This window comes from Leuciscus leuciscus (genome assembly GCF_965113295.1).
Source record: "Leuciscus leuciscus genome assembly, chromosome: 4".
Lineage (NCBI taxonomy): Eukaryota > Metazoa > Chordata > Actinopteri > Cypriniformes > Leuciscidae > Leuciscus > Leuciscus leuciscus.
The window spans coordinates 33,586,447-33,605,771 of record NC_138728.1 but is presented as its reverse complement, the minus strand read 5'-3'; the positions used below and the strand labels follow the sequence as shown (position 1 = coordinate 33,605,771).

General features: G+C 36.6%; 2 protein-coding genes across 2 annotated transcripts; one reads left to right on the top strand and one right to left on the bottom strand.

Moving 5' to 3' along the window:
• Positions 1–5,054: 5,054 nt before the first annotated feature.
• On the bottom strand, positions 5,055–11,895 carry LOC309497411 (uncharacterized protein). Its single transcript, XM_082167687.1, has 3 exons — positions 11,805–11,895; positions 8,405–8,550; positions 5,055–6,362 (listed from the first exon to the last, which is right to left on the bottom strand). The coding sequence occupies exons 2-3, from the start codon at positions 8,487–8,489 to the stop codon at positions 5,458–5,460; spliced, it is 990 nt and encodes a 329-aa protein (XP_082023813.1). The 5' UTR covers positions 8,490–8,550; positions 11,805–11,895; the 3' UTR covers positions 5,055–5,457.
• Positions 11,896–15,010: 3,115 nt separating this feature from the next.
• Positions 15,011–18,998, top strand: LOC309497256 (BEN domain-containing protein 5-like; the record flags this gene model as incomplete). Its single annotated transcript, XM_082167485.1, has 6 exons — positions 15,011–15,076; positions 15,163–15,386; positions 15,550–15,671; positions 16,012–16,107; positions 16,633–16,691; positions 18,798–18,998. The coding sequence occupies exons 1-6, from the start codon at positions 15,059–15,061 to the stop codon at positions 18,996–18,998; spliced, it is 720 nt and encodes a 239-aa protein (XP_082023611.1). The 5' UTR covers positions 15,011–15,058.
• Between the last annotated feature and the right edge of the window lie 327 nt (positions 18,999–19,325).

The following is a 19,325-nucleotide window of genomic DNA, read 5'->3' as shown; positions in this document are numbered from 1 at the left end:
TTCAGACGCAACCCTCCAGCAGATTTATGAAGGCAACGGAAACGCATCTTCCAGCACCCAATCGAGCGCTCCACCAAGTTGCGGGTACGAGCATGTGCAGCGTTGTAACTGTGCTCAGACTGCGTGGTGGGGTTGGTGACTGGATTAAGAAGGTATGTTCTTAGGGGGTAGCCGCTGTCTCCTAAAAAAATGCTCTGCCCAAAAACTCTTCTTTCTGCGTCTTGACCCACCGCTGAATTGGCCCACACAAAGCTGTCGTGTGTGCTACCAGGCCACTTTGCCACTACGTCTGTAATCACTCCCCTGTGATCAACTACCACTTGGACATTGATAGCCGCGAAGCCCTTGCGACAAATGAAGGCCTGGTCGAGTGCTGATGGGTTGGAGATGTGAATAAGTGTCCCGTCCACAAGGCCAATTACTTGCGGGATACCCGCAATGGCATGGAAGCCTTGATGTGTCTCCATCACTTCGTGCATTGTGAAAGGCATACGTATGTAATCAGTGGCGTGGCGAAGCAGTACGTTTGTGACTGAGTGAACGCACAGCCACACTGAGGTCTTACTCAGCCCATATCCATCCCCAACAACCTCCAGAAAACTCCCCACGGCATAAAAACGAAGAGCTGAATTTCGGGGCTGAGGGGGTAGCTCCGTCGAGTTTGTCTTGACAAATCTGGGCCAACAAGATGCAAGAGCTGCAGAATTTGCTCCCGTGGCAGGCGCATTTTTTTTACAATGGTCTCTTCTGACATGGTAGTCAGTGGACTAAAGTGTTCTCTTATAAAGTAGTTGACATACAGTACACTAACTGGCTCCGCGGACGGCGCCGTCTTTGATTTAAAACAAGTACTCGCTGTCTCGCTGCCATAGCTATAAAGTTTGTGTAAACTCATCTTTCTTTATATAGACTCCTAAGCCTTTTCTGTCAAATGGTTCGCCAGCTGATGTGCCTTAGGATAGTAGCCTAATTAAAAAAAGCTAACAACCATTAGTGTATGGAAACTTTATTAATGAAAACACTTCCATACACTGGGTGTAGGCTATAACAACTTAAGTATTTTATGTGTAAAATTTTAAAGTAAAGTAAAAATGTAATTTTAATACTAAATCAGATTTTATATTAAATGTTCATATAAAATGTTCTATGTGTAATTAAACTGCGATGTAAAAAAGCTTTTTGCGTAGTGGTGGCCACTAGCGGTATGAACCGTCAGCAGCGATAAGGTATAGCTAAGAGCGCTCCAGACCAACCTTACGAACGTATGACTTACAGAAGGTATACTTAACTAAGAAGGTTTCGCAAACCACGTATTAACGATAAGGTACTTCTTAAGGTACAACTTAAGAACGACGTAGCGTTAAGGTAGTTTCGGAGAACGCACCCCAGAACTGTGATTTTTGGTAGTTTGTAGTCAATAAATTAATTAATTGATTTACAATATGTATATAATACACTGATATGTGAATGTAGTATGTGTTTGTAGTTACAGTAATTTTATTTTTAAAAGATACAAATCTGCTAGTATTTAATGTTTATAGTGGTCAACCAGCGTTGCCTGCCGTTTGTTAACATATTTCTGGCTATGTACGTTAACTGTTACCTTGGTTAAAGACCGTGTTGCAGTTGTTTTGAAGTATTTCAAGTATTTCATTTAGTTTCGCGTTTAAAGTCTGTGTAGAGAGAATGGTGTCGTCTTAGCGGCCCCTAATTTAATAACTAATGATCGTTCCGACGGAAGCGAATCAATGAACAATAACTTTAGCTGGAAAATAACTTTATTAAAGAACCGCTATAAAGCCAAAACAATCCCTGTTACCATAAATTATACGTGTATCTCTGTAAAGCTGTTTTGAAACAATCTACATTGTTAAAAGTGCTATATAAATGAAGATGACTTGACTATTTTTTTTGTTCTTAAACTAGAATATTTAAAGGTATCACGTAATGTTCACTATGGTTTCACAAGGACAGAGACTTGCAGGTAACAGGTGTTTCTCTTAAAAAAATCCATTGCAAACAAGTAAAATGTATAATTTAATTAAGTGAAATTTCATTAATCTTAATGTTTACAATGCTTATGCACCCCATGCACTTATTACTGTATAAATTAATACATAATATATTAATGTATAATATTACATTTTCAAACAAAACATGATTATTCACACACACACACACACACACATTATTTCATTAGTGTCCATGTGCATTTACTTTTACCATAATATGATAAATTCATGACCTACATCACTTTAATCTATAAAACCTATTTATTTGGTTATTTTATTATAGTAATTAAAGTATACATGATAATGCATCGTCCAGAGGAGCCTTAATGATGAGTGAAAAGGGTTGTAGATCTCTCAAATACTGGTAAAAACTGCTTTCAAGTATGGGTAGGTTGGTACACTTTCCATGTCAGGTGAATTTAAACATTTAGAAATGTTTACAGCTGAAACTTGTTTAAATTTCAAAAAGTCAAAGTTCACTACTCAAAAATATACATTACATCAGTTTTAATATATATATATATATATATATATATATATATATATATATATATATATATATATATATATACTTTTGCATTGAGTTAGCACAATGGGATTTATAAATGTTTAATAAACTGCACGTCAAGCATGTTGTTCTTGTGGTGTCTGACACAGAGAGGAGAAAATATGCTGAAACTGAAGGTGAGGGTACAGCGTCAGTGCAGGGAGTCTTCATGATCCACTGAATCCCTTTGAGCTTCTTGTGTTGAGAGAGATAAAGGAGACAGAAACGGGACAAATTATATACAGTAGTAGTATATATATATTACATGTTGTGGTATTTAGTATTATTCCCCATTAAGTCTAGTGTGATTTGTTTTTTAAAATGGCTTGCTGCTTTTAAGCATTGTTTTTAATCTCACAAATAAACTTCCATTTCCCTTTCCCATCAATCCAAAAATCAGCTGAGCTGAAACATAATATAGACAGCCTAATAGTCAACAGAAACACAATGTCTAAAAAACTCCACCCATACGTTTTTGTTACTCAAAAATGCAATCTAAAATAATGTTTTTGTTTTGTTTTGTTATTGCACATTTAATGAGGAATGAAACGGATATTCTCATTTTATCACTTCCACATATCACACTCCCCAATGTTATATTTAACCCCTGTTTAGAAGCCTTTCCCTCTTATTACACAACAAAGGATAAAACTGCATTAATAGAACGGGTTTAACCATTAATAGGCTGTTCGTGGTTTGTTATGCGCTACTAACTTTATCCAATGACCTTTTATCTGATAACGTCCCCTAAAACTACTAATTTAGAGAGCAATAATCAACTAGCATGCTTTAATACAAGTTAATTTGACTCAGATGTACTGATAATATACAATCGTATTCTTTAAACGTCTCACCTTTTATAAAAGTCCATCACAAACGGTCTGTTCTACCGCGCTGCTGCTACTTCCGGGAACTATTGAGGGGCTCCACGAGCCGCCATACGCTGTAAAAAAGCGTTCCATTGTTGTCAATGGAGTTGTCGCAACTCTCTCTCTATATGGCTCTGCTAGTACCATGGTACAAATACCATGGTAAAATTTCTTATGGGAAGGATTTCACAATTTCTTCGTTTGGTACTTTTGATTACTTTATCAAATTTTATGTTATGGTTTATCAAAAGTTATGGTTGTGTGATTTATAGATACTGGGTTCATGTATGTATTTGTGATGTTGTTCTGTTTGCGATGTCTAGATTGCAAATGCATGTTTTGTACGGGCGGCGCCGGCGCTACCATGGTTTCCAGTTTTGTATGTTTGCAGAGGATTTGATTTCGTCTATATGTCTGTTTGTCGTATGGGTTTAATGTGTCACTTTTTATTTAAAGCTTATGGCTATAGATTAAATAGTTACATGTAGTAACAAATTTTTTATCGTTGTCATGTTTGTTGTACTTGGTGTATTGGTATTGGTGTTTAGGTAATCAATTTGTTATAATTTGAAGTTGAAAAAGTAAATTTGTTATGAACAACTTTTTTTATTGTCTTGTGGTTGATGCACGTGTTTTTCGCATAAAATAAGTAGGTTATGTAATGTATAGTTGTTATGGCTTTACGATGATGTTATATGGAGAACTAATGTAACATCAATGAAGTGTTTTACATTTTAAATTGTACATATTTTAAAGATAATTTTGAAAATTGATTTAATGTGTAATTGCTTGTAGATGAGGAAATGTATATAAAAAAATTTTTTGTAAATGTTATACACATTAAATAGATGTTTTGGATTTATATGCAATTAGGATTTGATATAGGATATATAATAAATTAGATGTTATAGTTAAGTTTGGAAATGTATTTGTTGTGGTTTATTAATGTACTTTTTATGTTTTTGATTGTTTGCAACAGTAATGATGAGCAATATGGCAAAGAGAGGGAAAGTTGAAGTTGAGGGATTTCTCCACGATGTTTCGGAGATGATCCAGAGTGGAGATCGCTACAAATATTTTACAGCTGTGTTGCAGGAGGCACAAAGAAACTGTAGAGTGGTCATATTTGACCATATGAAACACAATACATTTTGCAGTGCAGAAAAAGACAGATATGTATTACAGTTTTATAATGGGCAACGTTTAATAGAGGTGGGAGATGAGTGAAAAATGTAATGGGGTCATTTACTGTTATTGTTGATATGTTATATCTTGGTAAGTGATATATTATTTTGATCCTAATGTTGGTGTGAATCAATTGGACAAATGTGGCACCTGTTAACTTGCAGGTTAAATGCTGTTAGTAATCAGTAATTGGCTTGTCACTAGGGATGTAACGATATCGTCATGTCATAATTTGATACATATCACGATAGTGAAGTGACGATTACGGCTGTCGCGACAACCGCAAAATTGTAAAACTGCGCTACCGAGAAGCCAACCGCAGAGGAATGCAAGTAACGGTTCAACGGTTAATTTTTGGCTTCAATATCTCGAGGAAAAGAGGTTTTCCCCTAGCGTAAGATACTTACGAACCTCTCGTAAGAGAACCTCTCGTAAGAGAACGCCAAAATTTCTGTACATTTGCTCTTTCCACTTCGTTAATGGCAGACCCATTGAAGATCATCCCTTTAATATTTGGCCACTTCTTTACGATCGAAATGTTACAGCTACTGTAATTTCTTGAACAATAACATGTGGACATCAAAACACGCAAACTCATGAGGGTTTAAACTTTTATTTTGAAGATGCGATGAATGAACAGTTTGAATATTTCGAAAAATATTGATGTATTCTCCTGTATAGACATAGGTTTATAGATGATTAATGTTAAAAGCGCATATTTTTATTACATATTTTACACTTTTTACAAAATTAAATGTCATCATCCAGACTGAATATGCAAGTGATTTCTGAAACTGCTGTATTTAGTAAACCTCTTACCACATACAGAACACTACAGTTGATTTCAGGAATGAGTTTGCAAATGACGGTTCAGGTCTCTTTGATATCTGAAACTCTTCTCACACTGACGACACGTGTAAGGCTTCTCTCCAGTGTGGAGCCTCATGTGAATCTTAAGGTTTCCTTTGCAAATTAAACTTTTTCCACAGTGAGGACAGGTGAAAGGCTTCTCTCCAGTGTGAGTTCTTATGTGAACCTCAAGGATTGATTTGTTTATAAAACTCTTTCCACACTGAGAGCATATGAAAGGCTTCTCTCCAGTGTGAATTCTCATGTGATTCTTAAGATATTCTTTTTGTGAGTAACTCTTCCCACACAGTTTGCAGGTGTGAGGCTTCTCTCCAGTGTGAGCTTTCATGTGTAATTCAAGGCCTTTTTTATTTATAAAACTCTTTCCACACTGAGAGCATATGAAAGGCTTCTCTCCAGTGTGAATTCTCATGTGTTTTTTAAGGTTCCCTTTTTGAGTGAAACTTTGTCCACACTGTTGGCAGGTGTAAGGCTTCTCTCCAGTGTGAATGCTCATGTGGCCTTTAAGGTTTTCTTTGTGTGCAAAACCCTGTCCACACTGTTGGCAGGTGTAAGCCTTCACTCCAGTGTGAATTCTCATGTGTTTTTTAAGGTTTCCTTTTTGAGTGAAACTCTTTCCACACTGTTGGCAGGTGAAAGGCTTCTCTCCAGTGTGAATTCTCATATGTTTTTTAAGGCTTCCTTTTTTAGTTAAACTCTTTCCACACTGATGGCAGATGCAATAATTCTTAGATACGTTTTTCTGACCTTTTCTTTTATGTGATGAAGTCTTTTTAGTCTCTGTGGATTTTTCTCCAGTCATGACATCATGATGTTCATCACACTGATCTTTCTCATCATTTTCATAAAATTCTTGACTTTCTTCTTTCTTCATGAGGTCTAAAGCAAAAAAACAACAACATGCAAATTAACACCAGTTTAATAGCACAAAAGAACAGACATCAAAATACTGCATTAACGCATCAAAGCAAACAACATGTGTGCTAGATCCTATACCTAATATGTTAATGAAAGTGGAGTTACCTTATCTCAGAATCTTTTCTCAATAAGAAACTGTATTCTTTAGGACACATCCAAAAAAGCAAGACAGTCTAAGAGAGCTGGCAGTAATGAAACCCCTTACCACTTGACCCAAGATAATTGGTTTATTATGGGCCAATCCCAAAACTGCCATTCATATCTACATTTTTCGAAAAATAATGTCCTCTCAACTATGTTGAGACACTGTGCTTCAGTCAGGATAGACCACAACATTATCTTGCATAGCTTGAGAATGATGTTGGCATTAGTGGACAAGCATTAGCATGGTTTAGGTCTTATCTGCCTGACTGCCACCGCATGTGTCTGAATGCAGATGTCTCATCAAACAAGTGTGGAGTGCCACAAGGCTCAGTATTGGGGACCTCTGCTTTTCTCCTTATATACACTTTCCTTGAGGGACATTTTCATTCGTTTTTACTGTTATGGCAATGATCCTCAATTTGATATTTCCTTTCAACATATGACAGTCCACAAAAGTGGGTGAATTATTTGCCTGCCTGCCTGACATTAAACAGTGTAATGTAACTAACAATAGCTATTTACACTGAACAAAATTATAAACGTAACACTTTTGTTTTTGCCCCCATTTTTCATGAGCTGAACTCAAAGATCTAAGACTTTTTCTATGTACACAAAAGGCCTATTTCTCTCAAATATTGTTCACAAATCTGTGTTAGTGAGCACTTCTCCTTTGCCGAGATGATCCATCCACCTCACAGGTGTGGCATATCAAGATGATGATGATTAGACAGCATAATTATTGCACAGGTGTGCCTTAGGCTGGCCACAATAAAAGCCCACTCTACATAGTAATTTTGTAACTACCTCACTAACTGTATTTTTTTGCACCATTTGTTCTTAGCGCAGATCGCAGCTAGTAGGTCACAAGCTCTCTGTAAAGTAATGCGTAGACGCATAATATGACGTTTAACCTCAATGATCCAATAGCAGCCTTCAAACATGTGAGAAGAAGTTGTGTTGAAATGCTGTGACTTTTGGTTAGTTCAATTAGAACATTTAAGTAGCTTTTATAAATGTGCCATTGATTTTTTTTTTTTTTACTGGTGTGCTTCTTGAGGCAAAACAATGGCACTGATATATTTTACAACGAGTCAGTGAGAGTTGCTTTCAGTTAAAACAGCTCAAACATGAATATTAGTCTGGGACTAGCTTAAGACTTTTAGGGTTAGTGTCTAATCTTTTAATTATCCTACAAAAATGAAGCTGAATTCAAGCTTTCAGAAAAGAAAACAGAGAAAGCTGCAGGCGCTGACATTCACATTTACGCTGTTTGTCTTAATGTGAAGAATATCCCACATGTGTTGCTGCCACATGGAGTTCAGGAGAAGAAACACTCATCCTAGATCAACTTAAAGAGGACCTATTATGCATTTGAACATAAATGTGTGTTGGCAGTGTGTGTACACAACCACCCTATAATGGTTAATATTACCCACCCACACTCTTTTTTTAAATCCCCATAAATCATAAGCAGTGTCTCAGAAAAAGCCGTTTATGTGTTTTTGACAGTTTAAGCGCTATAGAAGAGAACTTAGTTTAATAATCACGGGATCCGCCGTCTGACATCCAGCTTTCTGTGCGCGTGCTTCGGACGTGTGCGCTCAGAAAACCATACATCCGAAGTTTAGACTGATATGGTTTTAAAATGCATGCATATAACAAACTTTCATGATGATGAAGAGCTGCAATGCAACGTGAACGTGGTAGAGATGATAATTAAAACAATTATAGCTTGATTCAATGAATAACGAGTGCTACAAGACTGGTTTGATACAGATGAGAAGATCCCTTATAGAAAACAACTGAAAAGTTTATAACTAACATTTACTTTATTCAAAAATGTTCAAAAGAAGACCAACCTGTTTGTTCCTCATTTTCTTCTTGTTTCACACTGAATACTTCTTCAATCCTAATGTCTTCACTCTCCTCTTTAATAAACACCATCTTTATAATAGTGTCATGTGGATCTCAGTCGCTTCATCAGGACTTTTTCTGTGTGTTTGTCCTGTTTAAGATGAGAATAATTAACAGAAAGAAAAATAAATCCACACTACATCTCTAGGTTTAAATCTCAATCAGCTCTAGTTCAGTAGTTCAGTTCACTGGTAAGAGAGTCAGTCAGAGCGAGAGTTAATGGACTGTAATAAAAGTAATAAAAGATGTAATAAAAGAATACATATTACACAGGCACTTAATATTTATTATTTATATTTGGAATTTTAATAAATACATTTAATATATTACACTACTTTAATAACTACAATTGTCATTACACGTGCGGTTTTTCTCTTTTTTGCGTTTTTAAAGGGATTGTGTTACTTTTGTGTCTATTTTCAGAATAAAAGAATAATAAAAAATGTTTAAATGCAAATAATACTGATATATCAGCGAAAATGGACTGTAAAAATATATAGGCACATAAATATAATTAGGCTACAGTATTCTTTAATTATTGTTTTGCATCAGCTCAATTTAGGGACCATATGGTTTTTCACTTATTCACACTTTTTAGAGACCCTGTTTGTATTGTTTATATTTTCAGAAAAGAATAATAAACTATTTGAAAAGTAAATAATAATAACACATAAAATGACTGTAAAAATAAAATCATTCTTTAATTATTGCAAATAACATCACTTGAATGCATTTATAAATCAATTAAATAAAAAATAAATAAAACAATTATTACAGATTTCAATTTCACGATGTAACTAGAGATTACATCCAGCTCTAGCTCTAATCCAGCCTCTTATGAAGACTTCTGATGACCCAGCACCTTTGAATAGATGAAACCTACCCCTGCAAGGACTCCAGAACATCAAACATGGATGACTATCCAAAATGATCATTTTATCATTGCTTTAACATGCACATTAATTTAGCTTAAATGCATATATGATATTTGTAAATACTATAATTTGTGGTATCTTATAACTGTATTTTCTGATATCATCTCATAAAATGCTATACAAACTCTAAGCACTTTTTACTGTAGAATTATTTTTTTAAGGAAGCTTTGAACATGGCTCTTTACACACTGCACAATCAGCGCCTATTGCATTTTCTGCCCATCTGTGCTGTTTCTCGGCCGCCTCAGAGGGTGCGTTAAAGTGGACATTATCCTATTATAGAAGGGCTACTACTCTAACAAAATCCAAATTTTAAGCAGTTTTTACTGTAGAATTATTTTTCCATGAAGCTTTGAACCTGACAATACACAATGCACAAAGACCCGCCTATTGCATTTTCTGCACAATTCGTAGTGCTGTTTCTCGGCAGCTTCAGAGGGTGCGTTAAAGTGGACATTATCTCATTGTAGTAGAGCTATTACTCTAACGAAATCCAAATTTTAAGCAGTTTTTACGGTGGAATTATTTTTTTAGGAAGCTTTGATCTTGACACATTACACAATGCACAAAGAGCCGCCTATTGCAGTTTCTGCACATTTCACGGCGCTGTTTCTCGACTGCCTCACAGGGTGCATTTAACTGGACATTATCACATTTAGTATAGCTACTCCTCTAACAAAATCCAAATTTTGAGCAATTATTACTGTGGATTATACTGTATTGTGCCTTCAGCCCATTTTGTGGAGCTACTTCTATGCAATATGAATGGCCATATATCTATGTATATTTATATAAAACCTATATCTTTGACATTTACAGTTTCATAGTGATAACATCTAATAACAATTTCATAAAGTTTTCATATAGGATAAGATAACCAAAAAAAGTTTAGTAAATGATGAAGATAAATTAATTACTTTGTTTAATATTGGACAAAATGTATTTTCAGTTCTTCAAATCCAATTGTTATAGTTTTATTATAGTATTTTATTATTGTTATAGTGACAGAAAATGTATACTTGAAATTCATGGGTGCATAACTTGAAATTGTGCATGTCTACAGTCAAGCACAATGGGTATAAGGCCCCAGTGCAACTTGTAATGCAGCCTCAAAGGCAGCTGAGGTATAATTTAAAAATTCTACAGTAAAAATATCTGAAATTGTGCATGATTATATTCAAGCACAGATGCAGGGTATAAAGTATCAGTGAAACGCCCCCCTATGTGATAACTCTTCTGTATTGTCAGATTGGGTCCATAACTTTAAAATGTACAGTAACCATGCAATGGTTCTTTTAAGTCAATTCAATTTAATTCATACATTCATTTGTATAACGCTTTTCACAATACATAATTTCAAAGCAGCTTTACAGAAAATGCAGGTTTCTATTACAAAACCGCAATAGGATTTTATGAGATATCAGAAAGCACAGTTATAAGATTAGTATTTACACAAATTAGTATTTACAAATATCATAGAAGATGCATTTAAGCAAAATTAGTGTGCAGTTTAAAGCAATGATAAAATGATCATTTTTGAATAATCATCCATGTCTGATGTTCTGGAGTCCTTGCAGGGGTAGGTTTCATCTATTCAAATGTGTCTGAAGTCTTCATAAGAGGCTGGATCCAAGCTGGAGCATAATCTCTGGTTACCTTTAATTTGTAATAATAATAAAAAATAAATAAAGTTGTTTTGTTTTTTTTATAAATTCAAATTATGTTATTTGCAATAATTAGGCAAGAATGATGTAGGCCTAATAATATTTTTTACAGTCATTTTATGTTATTATTATTTACCTTTCAAAATAGTGTATTATTCTTTTCTGAAAATAGATAGGCCTACAATATAAACAGGGTCCCTAAAAAGTGTAAATGAGAGAAAAACCACACATGGTCCCTAAATTGAGCTGATGACGTACAATTTTTAAAGAATACTGTAGCCTAGTTATATTTATATGCCTTTATATTTTTACAGTCCATTTTCGCTGATATATCAGTATTATTTGCATTTAAACATCGCTTATTATTCTTTTAGTCTGAAAATAGACACAGTAACACAATACCTTTAAAAAAACGCGAAAAAGAGAAAAACTACATGGTCCTCAAGTTGAGCGTCAATAAGAAGCCAGCAAACGCGGAAGTTCGCGTCATTTAAGGTGGAATGGATAGCGTCAATAAGAAGCTGCGAATAAGAAGCTGGATTCAGCCTCGTAAGTGGCATAGAGAGCTAAATGAGCTGCACATATTCTGTTACTCATGTATCGATTCACTTTTACTCATAAATAATAACGTTCATACACCGTTACATTCAACAACTATTAAGCCATTTTACAAAAAAAAACATTTTATCTAAGATTGCCTGACCGGGTTGCATTGATTTAAACACTAAATGTTTAAGAACACAAACCTTTCTTCAGCCAAATACCAACAGATACAGGAGCGCGGCGCATACTTATGACGTCACATAGCCAAAATAAAAGTCCCGTTCAGACGCTGCTGTCTAAAAAAGTGGATAGAAATGAACATACAATAAATCAATCATTAAAGAGATGTCAGAATATTTCAGAGTTTAATTATTTGTGAAATACATAAATTAATGTTGTCCAATGATGTGTTGAAAATATTTAGAACCTCTAATGAAAAAGAAAAAAAGTGCGAGATGTGTCTAAAATGCAAAATGGTATACTGTATAGGCGTACTGTAGCTAATCAATTTTAGGTTACTTAGGAAAATTTAATTCGATACCGAGTAATATGACTATGGACTTAAAGCCCATAAGAAATTTTACCATGATGTACTATAGTACATACCACGGTATACCATAGTAGTACCATGGTACCTTACATATAACCATGGTACATACTATATAGTACTTAAGATATTATCATGGTACCATGGTGCATTGCATGGTACTGTAGATGTTACTATGGTACATAGTATGGTACCTCAGATTTACCATGGTACATACCCTTAGCCTGACTATGTCAGACTTCGTACTTCCGCTCAATTTCATTTCGCTTCTGTACTCAGTCTGAGACAGCGTCATAGCTTTCCGTTTTCCTCCGGCCTGAAAACAGCCGGCCAATCAACGAACAGAGGGCGGGCTGAGAGCCGTGACGTAGACGCTGATTGTACCGTGGATGCGTAGATTTACTTCACATAATCTGCAAAAGTCGTTCACAGCCATGTTCACTCCGGTATTTCGCTCAATGTCGCCAGATATCTCCGTCGCCAGAGCAGCTCTTGGACTTTCCGATCACTGCCTGGTTCATCTTCTACCAACTTACAGGCAAAAACTTAAAACTGCTAAGCCAGTAACAAGGACTGTAAAGAGATGGACCAACGACACAGAGCAGGTCTTACAAGCCTGTTTTGAATGCACTGACTGGAGTGTTTTTGAAGCTGCTGCCAGCGATCTGGACGAGCTCACAGAGACTGTAACATCATACATCAGTTTCTGTGAGGATTTATGCATCCCTACCAGGACTTACTTATCATTCAACAATGATAAACCATGGTTCACACCAAAACTCAGACAGCTTCGTCAGGTCAAAGAAGATGCCTACAGGAGTGGGGATAGGATCTTGTATAATCAGGCCAGGAACACATTGACAAAGGAGATTGAAGTGGCTAAGAAGAGCTATGCCAAAAAGCTGGAAAACCAGTATTCCTCCAACGACCCTGCATCAGTGTGGAAAGGCCTGAAAGACATTACCAACTACAAGACACCATCCCCCAGCATCGACAGCAACAAGCATCTTGCGAACGAGCTGAATGTCTTTTACTGTAGATTTGAGACCCCCGATCAGACACCCCACACCCGCCCTGACCATCTCTCTACACAGCCATCAACACCTCCAGCCATCCCCCTCCCCTCCCCCCCTGCACTTCAGATCAGTGAGGATAATGTGCGTCAGATCTTCAGGAAACAGAAGAGAAGGAAAGCACCAGGCCCAGACGGTGTTTCACCAGCCTGTCTGAAAACCTGCGCTGACCAGGCTCTATCTTCTCACTGATCTTCAACAGATCACTGGAGCAGTGCAAAGTCCCTTTCTGCTTTAAACGCTCCACCATCATCCCACTCCCGAAGAAACCAAAGATCACAGGACTCAATGACTACAGACCTGTTGCCTTAACATCTGTGGCCATGAAGTCATTCGAAAGACTGGTGTTAGCATATCTGAAGGACATCACTGGACCCTTGCTGGACCCCCTGCAGTTTGCCTACAGAGCAAACCGGTCTGTGGATGATGTGGTCAATATGGGACTGCATTACACCCTACAACATCTGGACAAACCAGGGACCTATGCAAGGATTCTGTTCGTGGACTTTAGTTCTGCCTTCAACACCATTGTCCCATCACTGCTCCAGACCAAACTGACCCAGCTCTCTGTCCCTAGCTCCGTCTGTCAATGGATCACCAGCTTTCTGACAGACAGACAACAGCTAGTCAGAATGGGCAAAATCACGTCCGACAGCCGCACCATCAGCACCGGTGCTCCACAGGGATGTGTTCTCTCACCACTGCTCTTCTCCCTGTACACAAATGACTGCACCTCTAAAGACCCCTCTGTCAAGCTCCTGAAGTTTGCGGACGACACTACTGTTATCGGACTCATCCGGAACGGTGACGAGGTGGAGCAGCTGGCTCTTTGGTGCAGTTATAACAACCTGGAGCTGAACACGCTCAAAACAGTGGAGATGATCGTGGACTTCAGGAGAAACCCCCCTGCACTCCCTTCACTCACCATCATGGACAGCACTGTGACTGCAGTAGAGTCATTCAGGTTCCTGGGCACCACCATCTCTCAGGATCTGAAGTGGGACACTCACATAGACTCTATTGTGAAGAAAGCCCAACAGAGACTGTACTTCCTGCGTCAGCTGAGGAAATTCAACCTGCCACAGGAGCTGCTCGTACAGTTCTACTCAGCTGTCATCCAGTCCATCCTCTGCACTTCCATCACCGTCTGGTTCGGCTCTGCTACCAAAACCGACCTCCGTAGACTACAGCGGATAGTTCGGACTGCTGAGCGAATCACTGGCACTACCCTTCCCACACTCAAAGTACTGTACTCATCCAGAGTGAGTAAAAGGGCTCGCAAAATCACTCTGGACCCGTCACACCCAGCACACTTTCTGTTTGAACTGTTACCGTCTGGTCGACGCTACAGAGCACCGAGCACAAAAACAACCAGACACAGGAAAAGTTTCTTTCCCCAGGCCATCTACCTCATGAACACTTAAATGTTCCCCTACTGTGGAACAAACATGTGCAATACTTCCCTCAGACATTTCATTATAGCACCTTATAACTTTATATATATTTATAATTTATAATCTTTTTTTATTTATTTTATTTATACCTATGTTACTTGTCACTTGTCTTGTCACTATATATTGTATGTGTACTGGAAGCTACTGTCACCAAGACAAATTCCTCGTATGCGCAAGCATACTTGGCAATAAAGCTCTTTCTGATTCTGATTCTTTCTGATTCTGATGTGTCCCAGTGATGTGGTGTAGATGGAGAAGAGGAAGGGACCAAGAACTGAACCCTGGGGAACAGCTGATGTGCTCTGGATACCTCGCCTCTCCATGTGACCTTGAAGGACCTACCTGTGAGATAGGACTCAAACCAGTGGAGTGAAGTTCCTGTGATGCCCAGTGATGAGAGGGTGAGAGGCAATAAAAATGTAACATTCATTGATTACATTTTTATTGATGATATAATAATAATAATAATAATAATAATGCTTTACAGAGAACGCTTAAGACAGTTGAGGATTCTGAAAAAAGAAAAAACCTTTTGAAAATTCTTGAAGAAAGAAAGGCAAAGAAGAGAGAGGCCCCACTTTTTGAGACAGACCCAAAGAAAAAAAGAGAGGAGTGTTCTTCTGACGATGAAGATGGAGTTTTACCTCAAAAAATATATGAGGATTTGCAAAGACATGACGTGGAAGAAGAGCTTGAAGAATGCAAACATAAGTAAGAGTTTATGAATAATAAAATGCTTTCTTATTTACAAACATAGCCTATAATAAGAGATTCTTAATAATGAAAGTTTAGTGATCAATTTCAGAATCTTAGAATATGAGAATCTGATGAGAAAACTGAAATTTCTTCTCTGTTTCTTGTTCTAACATTAAAGATGTGCTGAATTAGGAAAGGAGAAGGAGGATCTTGTTGCAGAGCTGGCTACATACAGAAGCCTCAACATTACACTGCAGCACAACATCAACAAAGTGCTACAAAGAGCCTTCTCAGAAACAAGTATTGCTCTAATCATCTAAAGCACATTCAGAATATTTAGATATGTATTCAGAGATTCATATTCATTTGTTCACATTTTAGTTGCAATTTATGCTAAAATGCTTTAAATCTATCTATCTATAAAATGTAAAGTTACAAAAACTTCATATAAATAAATAACATGATTTATAAAAAAAAAAAAAGGTCATACCACTTATGTTGAACACATGACTGCTGCCTCAATGTTTATGTTGAAAGGATGAATTATTTTTTAGAGTATTATATTTAACTAGAATAGGACTTTACCTTTTATTTGAAGGCTATAATACATTTGCCCCTATCATTGTTTGTTTGGTTGCAGGTCCATCTTTTCTTAATGGAACGTCCACACCGGTTGAGAGCACACCTGACAGAAGACCAGATGAGCTGCCCAATAGTTCAGAGGGCATCAACCCACTATTGGAGAATTTCATCTGTCTCATACATGAGTCCAAATGCATGATAAAAATCCTGGAGAAACTAGGCCTAAAAATGGGGGGACAAAAATGATGGGAGACAGAGAGAACTGGTCAATAGAGGACAAACTCTGAGAACGGGCCAAAAGAGTATGTGAGGACAGGATAAAAACTGGGTAAAAGGTTGTGTGAGGACAAGAGTGGAAATGTACCCCAAAAAAACATATATGAAGTCATATTTAATAAAGCGCATGCGTAAGGACGGCCACCAATAGAAATAAGGTGCAGGTGTTTCTAATCATGGCGAAGTGACGAGGAGGAGCAAAAAGGAAAAAGATAACTGTATGGATGCTAACTGGACACCAAGTGATAAGAAAAGGTATAAGACTTGAATGCAGACCATTGTTAGATCAGATGTGAAGCTGACATCTCACTTTGTTGAACTGCTCAATAAAGTTAATTCTTCTGAGACCTGAACCAGACATTGAAGACCTGAACCAAAGATCATGAATTTGCCACGACACCACCTCTGAATATAAACACCTCTGAATCACCTCTGAGCCTTTATGAAATAAAGGATGGAAAGGTACATTAGTGTCAAGCCTTTTTACACAACTTTGGTTTTCATGAAATGCACACGTCAAAAAGTTGAGCCGTGGGAGCAGAACGAGACTGGTGAAGCAATTTCTAATCAGAGACACCTGCACAACACACCATTGCACATTACAGTGAGCTAACTCATTATTAGAATATAATATTAATAAAAGCTGGATGACTAAATGCTATTTGGCATACAATTAAATTGAAAACACATTTATGTGGTGGAAAAAAATGCTGTGCTACTTTTACTACAAATAAAGCTCTTTCTGATTATGCTATGTTAGCCACTTAGTGTCAAAATAGTGTTGTCTCGGAGGCATGGTAAAAATGTGATACTCGTTATAATTCAAGAAAACAAGAGTTTCAAAAGCCTAAGACTAATCATGATATGACATCACTGACATGCGACGCAATGACAACGGACGTTACACTAGTTAAAAGTGCTGATTTCTCTGGATTTAAAAATTGTTGGAAACATTTGGGATAATGTACGCAAGTACACAAGTCAACAAAATATATAACAATAATTTGTTAACAGACAGGTATTCATTACTTCAATGAGCATATTATTTTAGCTTTATATTATTACATTATTAGCTAACTGTGTGATTTGTATATGTACATTTCTGAAATGCATAACTTCTCCTCTGATAAAAGATCACTCTAAATTGAAATCTGGACTCATGCATTTTCTGTAAAGCAGCTTTGAAGCGATGTGTATTGTGAAAAGCGCTATACAAATTTCAATTGAATTGAATAACACAGGTTTAGTGGTTTTTGGATATTTTAATCCAAAAAATCATAAAATCATATTGTGCCTTTAATTCTAAAGCAAAGCTACAGCTAACACTGTCTGTAAAAGACAGACTTACAATCAGTTAAATGTTCTGTTATGTTGATGGAATATATAGTTTAAAAAAAATCAATTTTAGAAAAACATGGGTTGCCGCCGCTAGAGTTCTTACGAGATCAAGAAAATATGATCATATAACACCGATTTTATCATCACTGCATTGGTTACCTATAAAGTTCCGTATTAATTACAAGGTATTGCTACTGACTTATAAAGCCCTAAACGGCTTAGCTCCAGTCTATTTAACGGATCTTCTATCGCCCTATAATCCATCGCGCTCTTTAAGATCACTAAATTCAAGGCTTTTGGTCATACCTAGGATATCCAGAACCACCAAAGGAGGGAGAGCATTTTCACATTTGGCTCCAAAACTCTGGAATAGTCTTCCTGATACTGTTCGTTGCTCAGACTCGCTCTCCCAGTTTAAAACTAGATTAAAGTCGCATCTCTTCAGCCAGGCATTCATATAATCCTACAGTTCAAACTACAATCCGGCCTCTAGCTCATAAATGCCAGAGGAGAACTGGCCCCCGACTGAGCCTGGGTTCTCCCAAGGTTTTTTTTTTTCTCCATTAGGTCACCTGATGGAGTTTTAGGACACCATTAGGTCACTTGATGGAGTTTTTCGGTTCCTTGCCACTGTTGCCTTTGGCTTGCTCAGTTCGGGATATTTTGGGGATATTTAATTTAATTTTATCAATCAATAAATTCCTCTTGAAACAAACTTTGTTGTATTATTTTAATTTAATACTGTGAAGCTGCTTTGATACAATCTGTATTGTGAAAAGCGCTATACAAATAAACTTGACTTGACTTGATGATGTAAAAAGATCCAGCACATGTAGATGGTATAACCTTTTGAACTGACTGTATGCATATCCCACACAGCCTCATTTTTGATTCACTTGGAATTAAAAATGGCATCTACCCAGACTAAGGTTGCTTGACACATGCTGAAAGGTTCCACACAAATTGTTAAGATCTCACTGAAATGACTAGATATCTTTGTAGGAAAAAATTACAGCTTCTTATTTTTAATATTGAGATCTTAAAAAAAAAAAATGCAGCTCTTATGTGGTAGCCAAAGTACTTAAAGTAACGTCACAACATTTATAGCTACCAACTGGAATATATTCTGTTTAAGTTTCTTTCTTCTGTAGAACATAAATATTTTGAAGAGTGTTTTTTTTTATTTTTTTTTTTTATACAATTGAAGCTCATTTATGTTTTGTCTTGAAGATCCACATAGGAAACAATGTTTGGATCAGAGAAGAGGCATGGAAGAAGATTCATTTATCTACCAAAGATTCTTTCTATGTTAAAGAGATGGCTGTGGCACTGTGGGGGACAAACACTTTAAAGAGCAGAAGTGTGTCAGGAAAGGAGTGTCCCATGAATAAACATTCTGCAAAGCCTCCCCTGACACCCTCCAAGCTTTGAGAGGTAATCTATTCATCCATCCATTCATGTACTTTATGTAACCATAGTCAATTTAGTTAAAATGGTTTTACATTTGTTGATATTTTTAATGTTTGTAAAACTGTCAATGTTTAGATATCCTTATTTATAGTAATCCATTTATACTCGCCTATTGGTCATTAAAATGATCTAGAACATAATTAAACACCTTCAGATGTATATTTAATTTCATTGGCGTATAAAGAATAGATTACTTTACATAAACTTTCTCTTTATAATATAAAAAGAAAGTTTATGTAAAGTAATCTATATTTATAAGTAATCTATAAAATATTGAACACATATTTG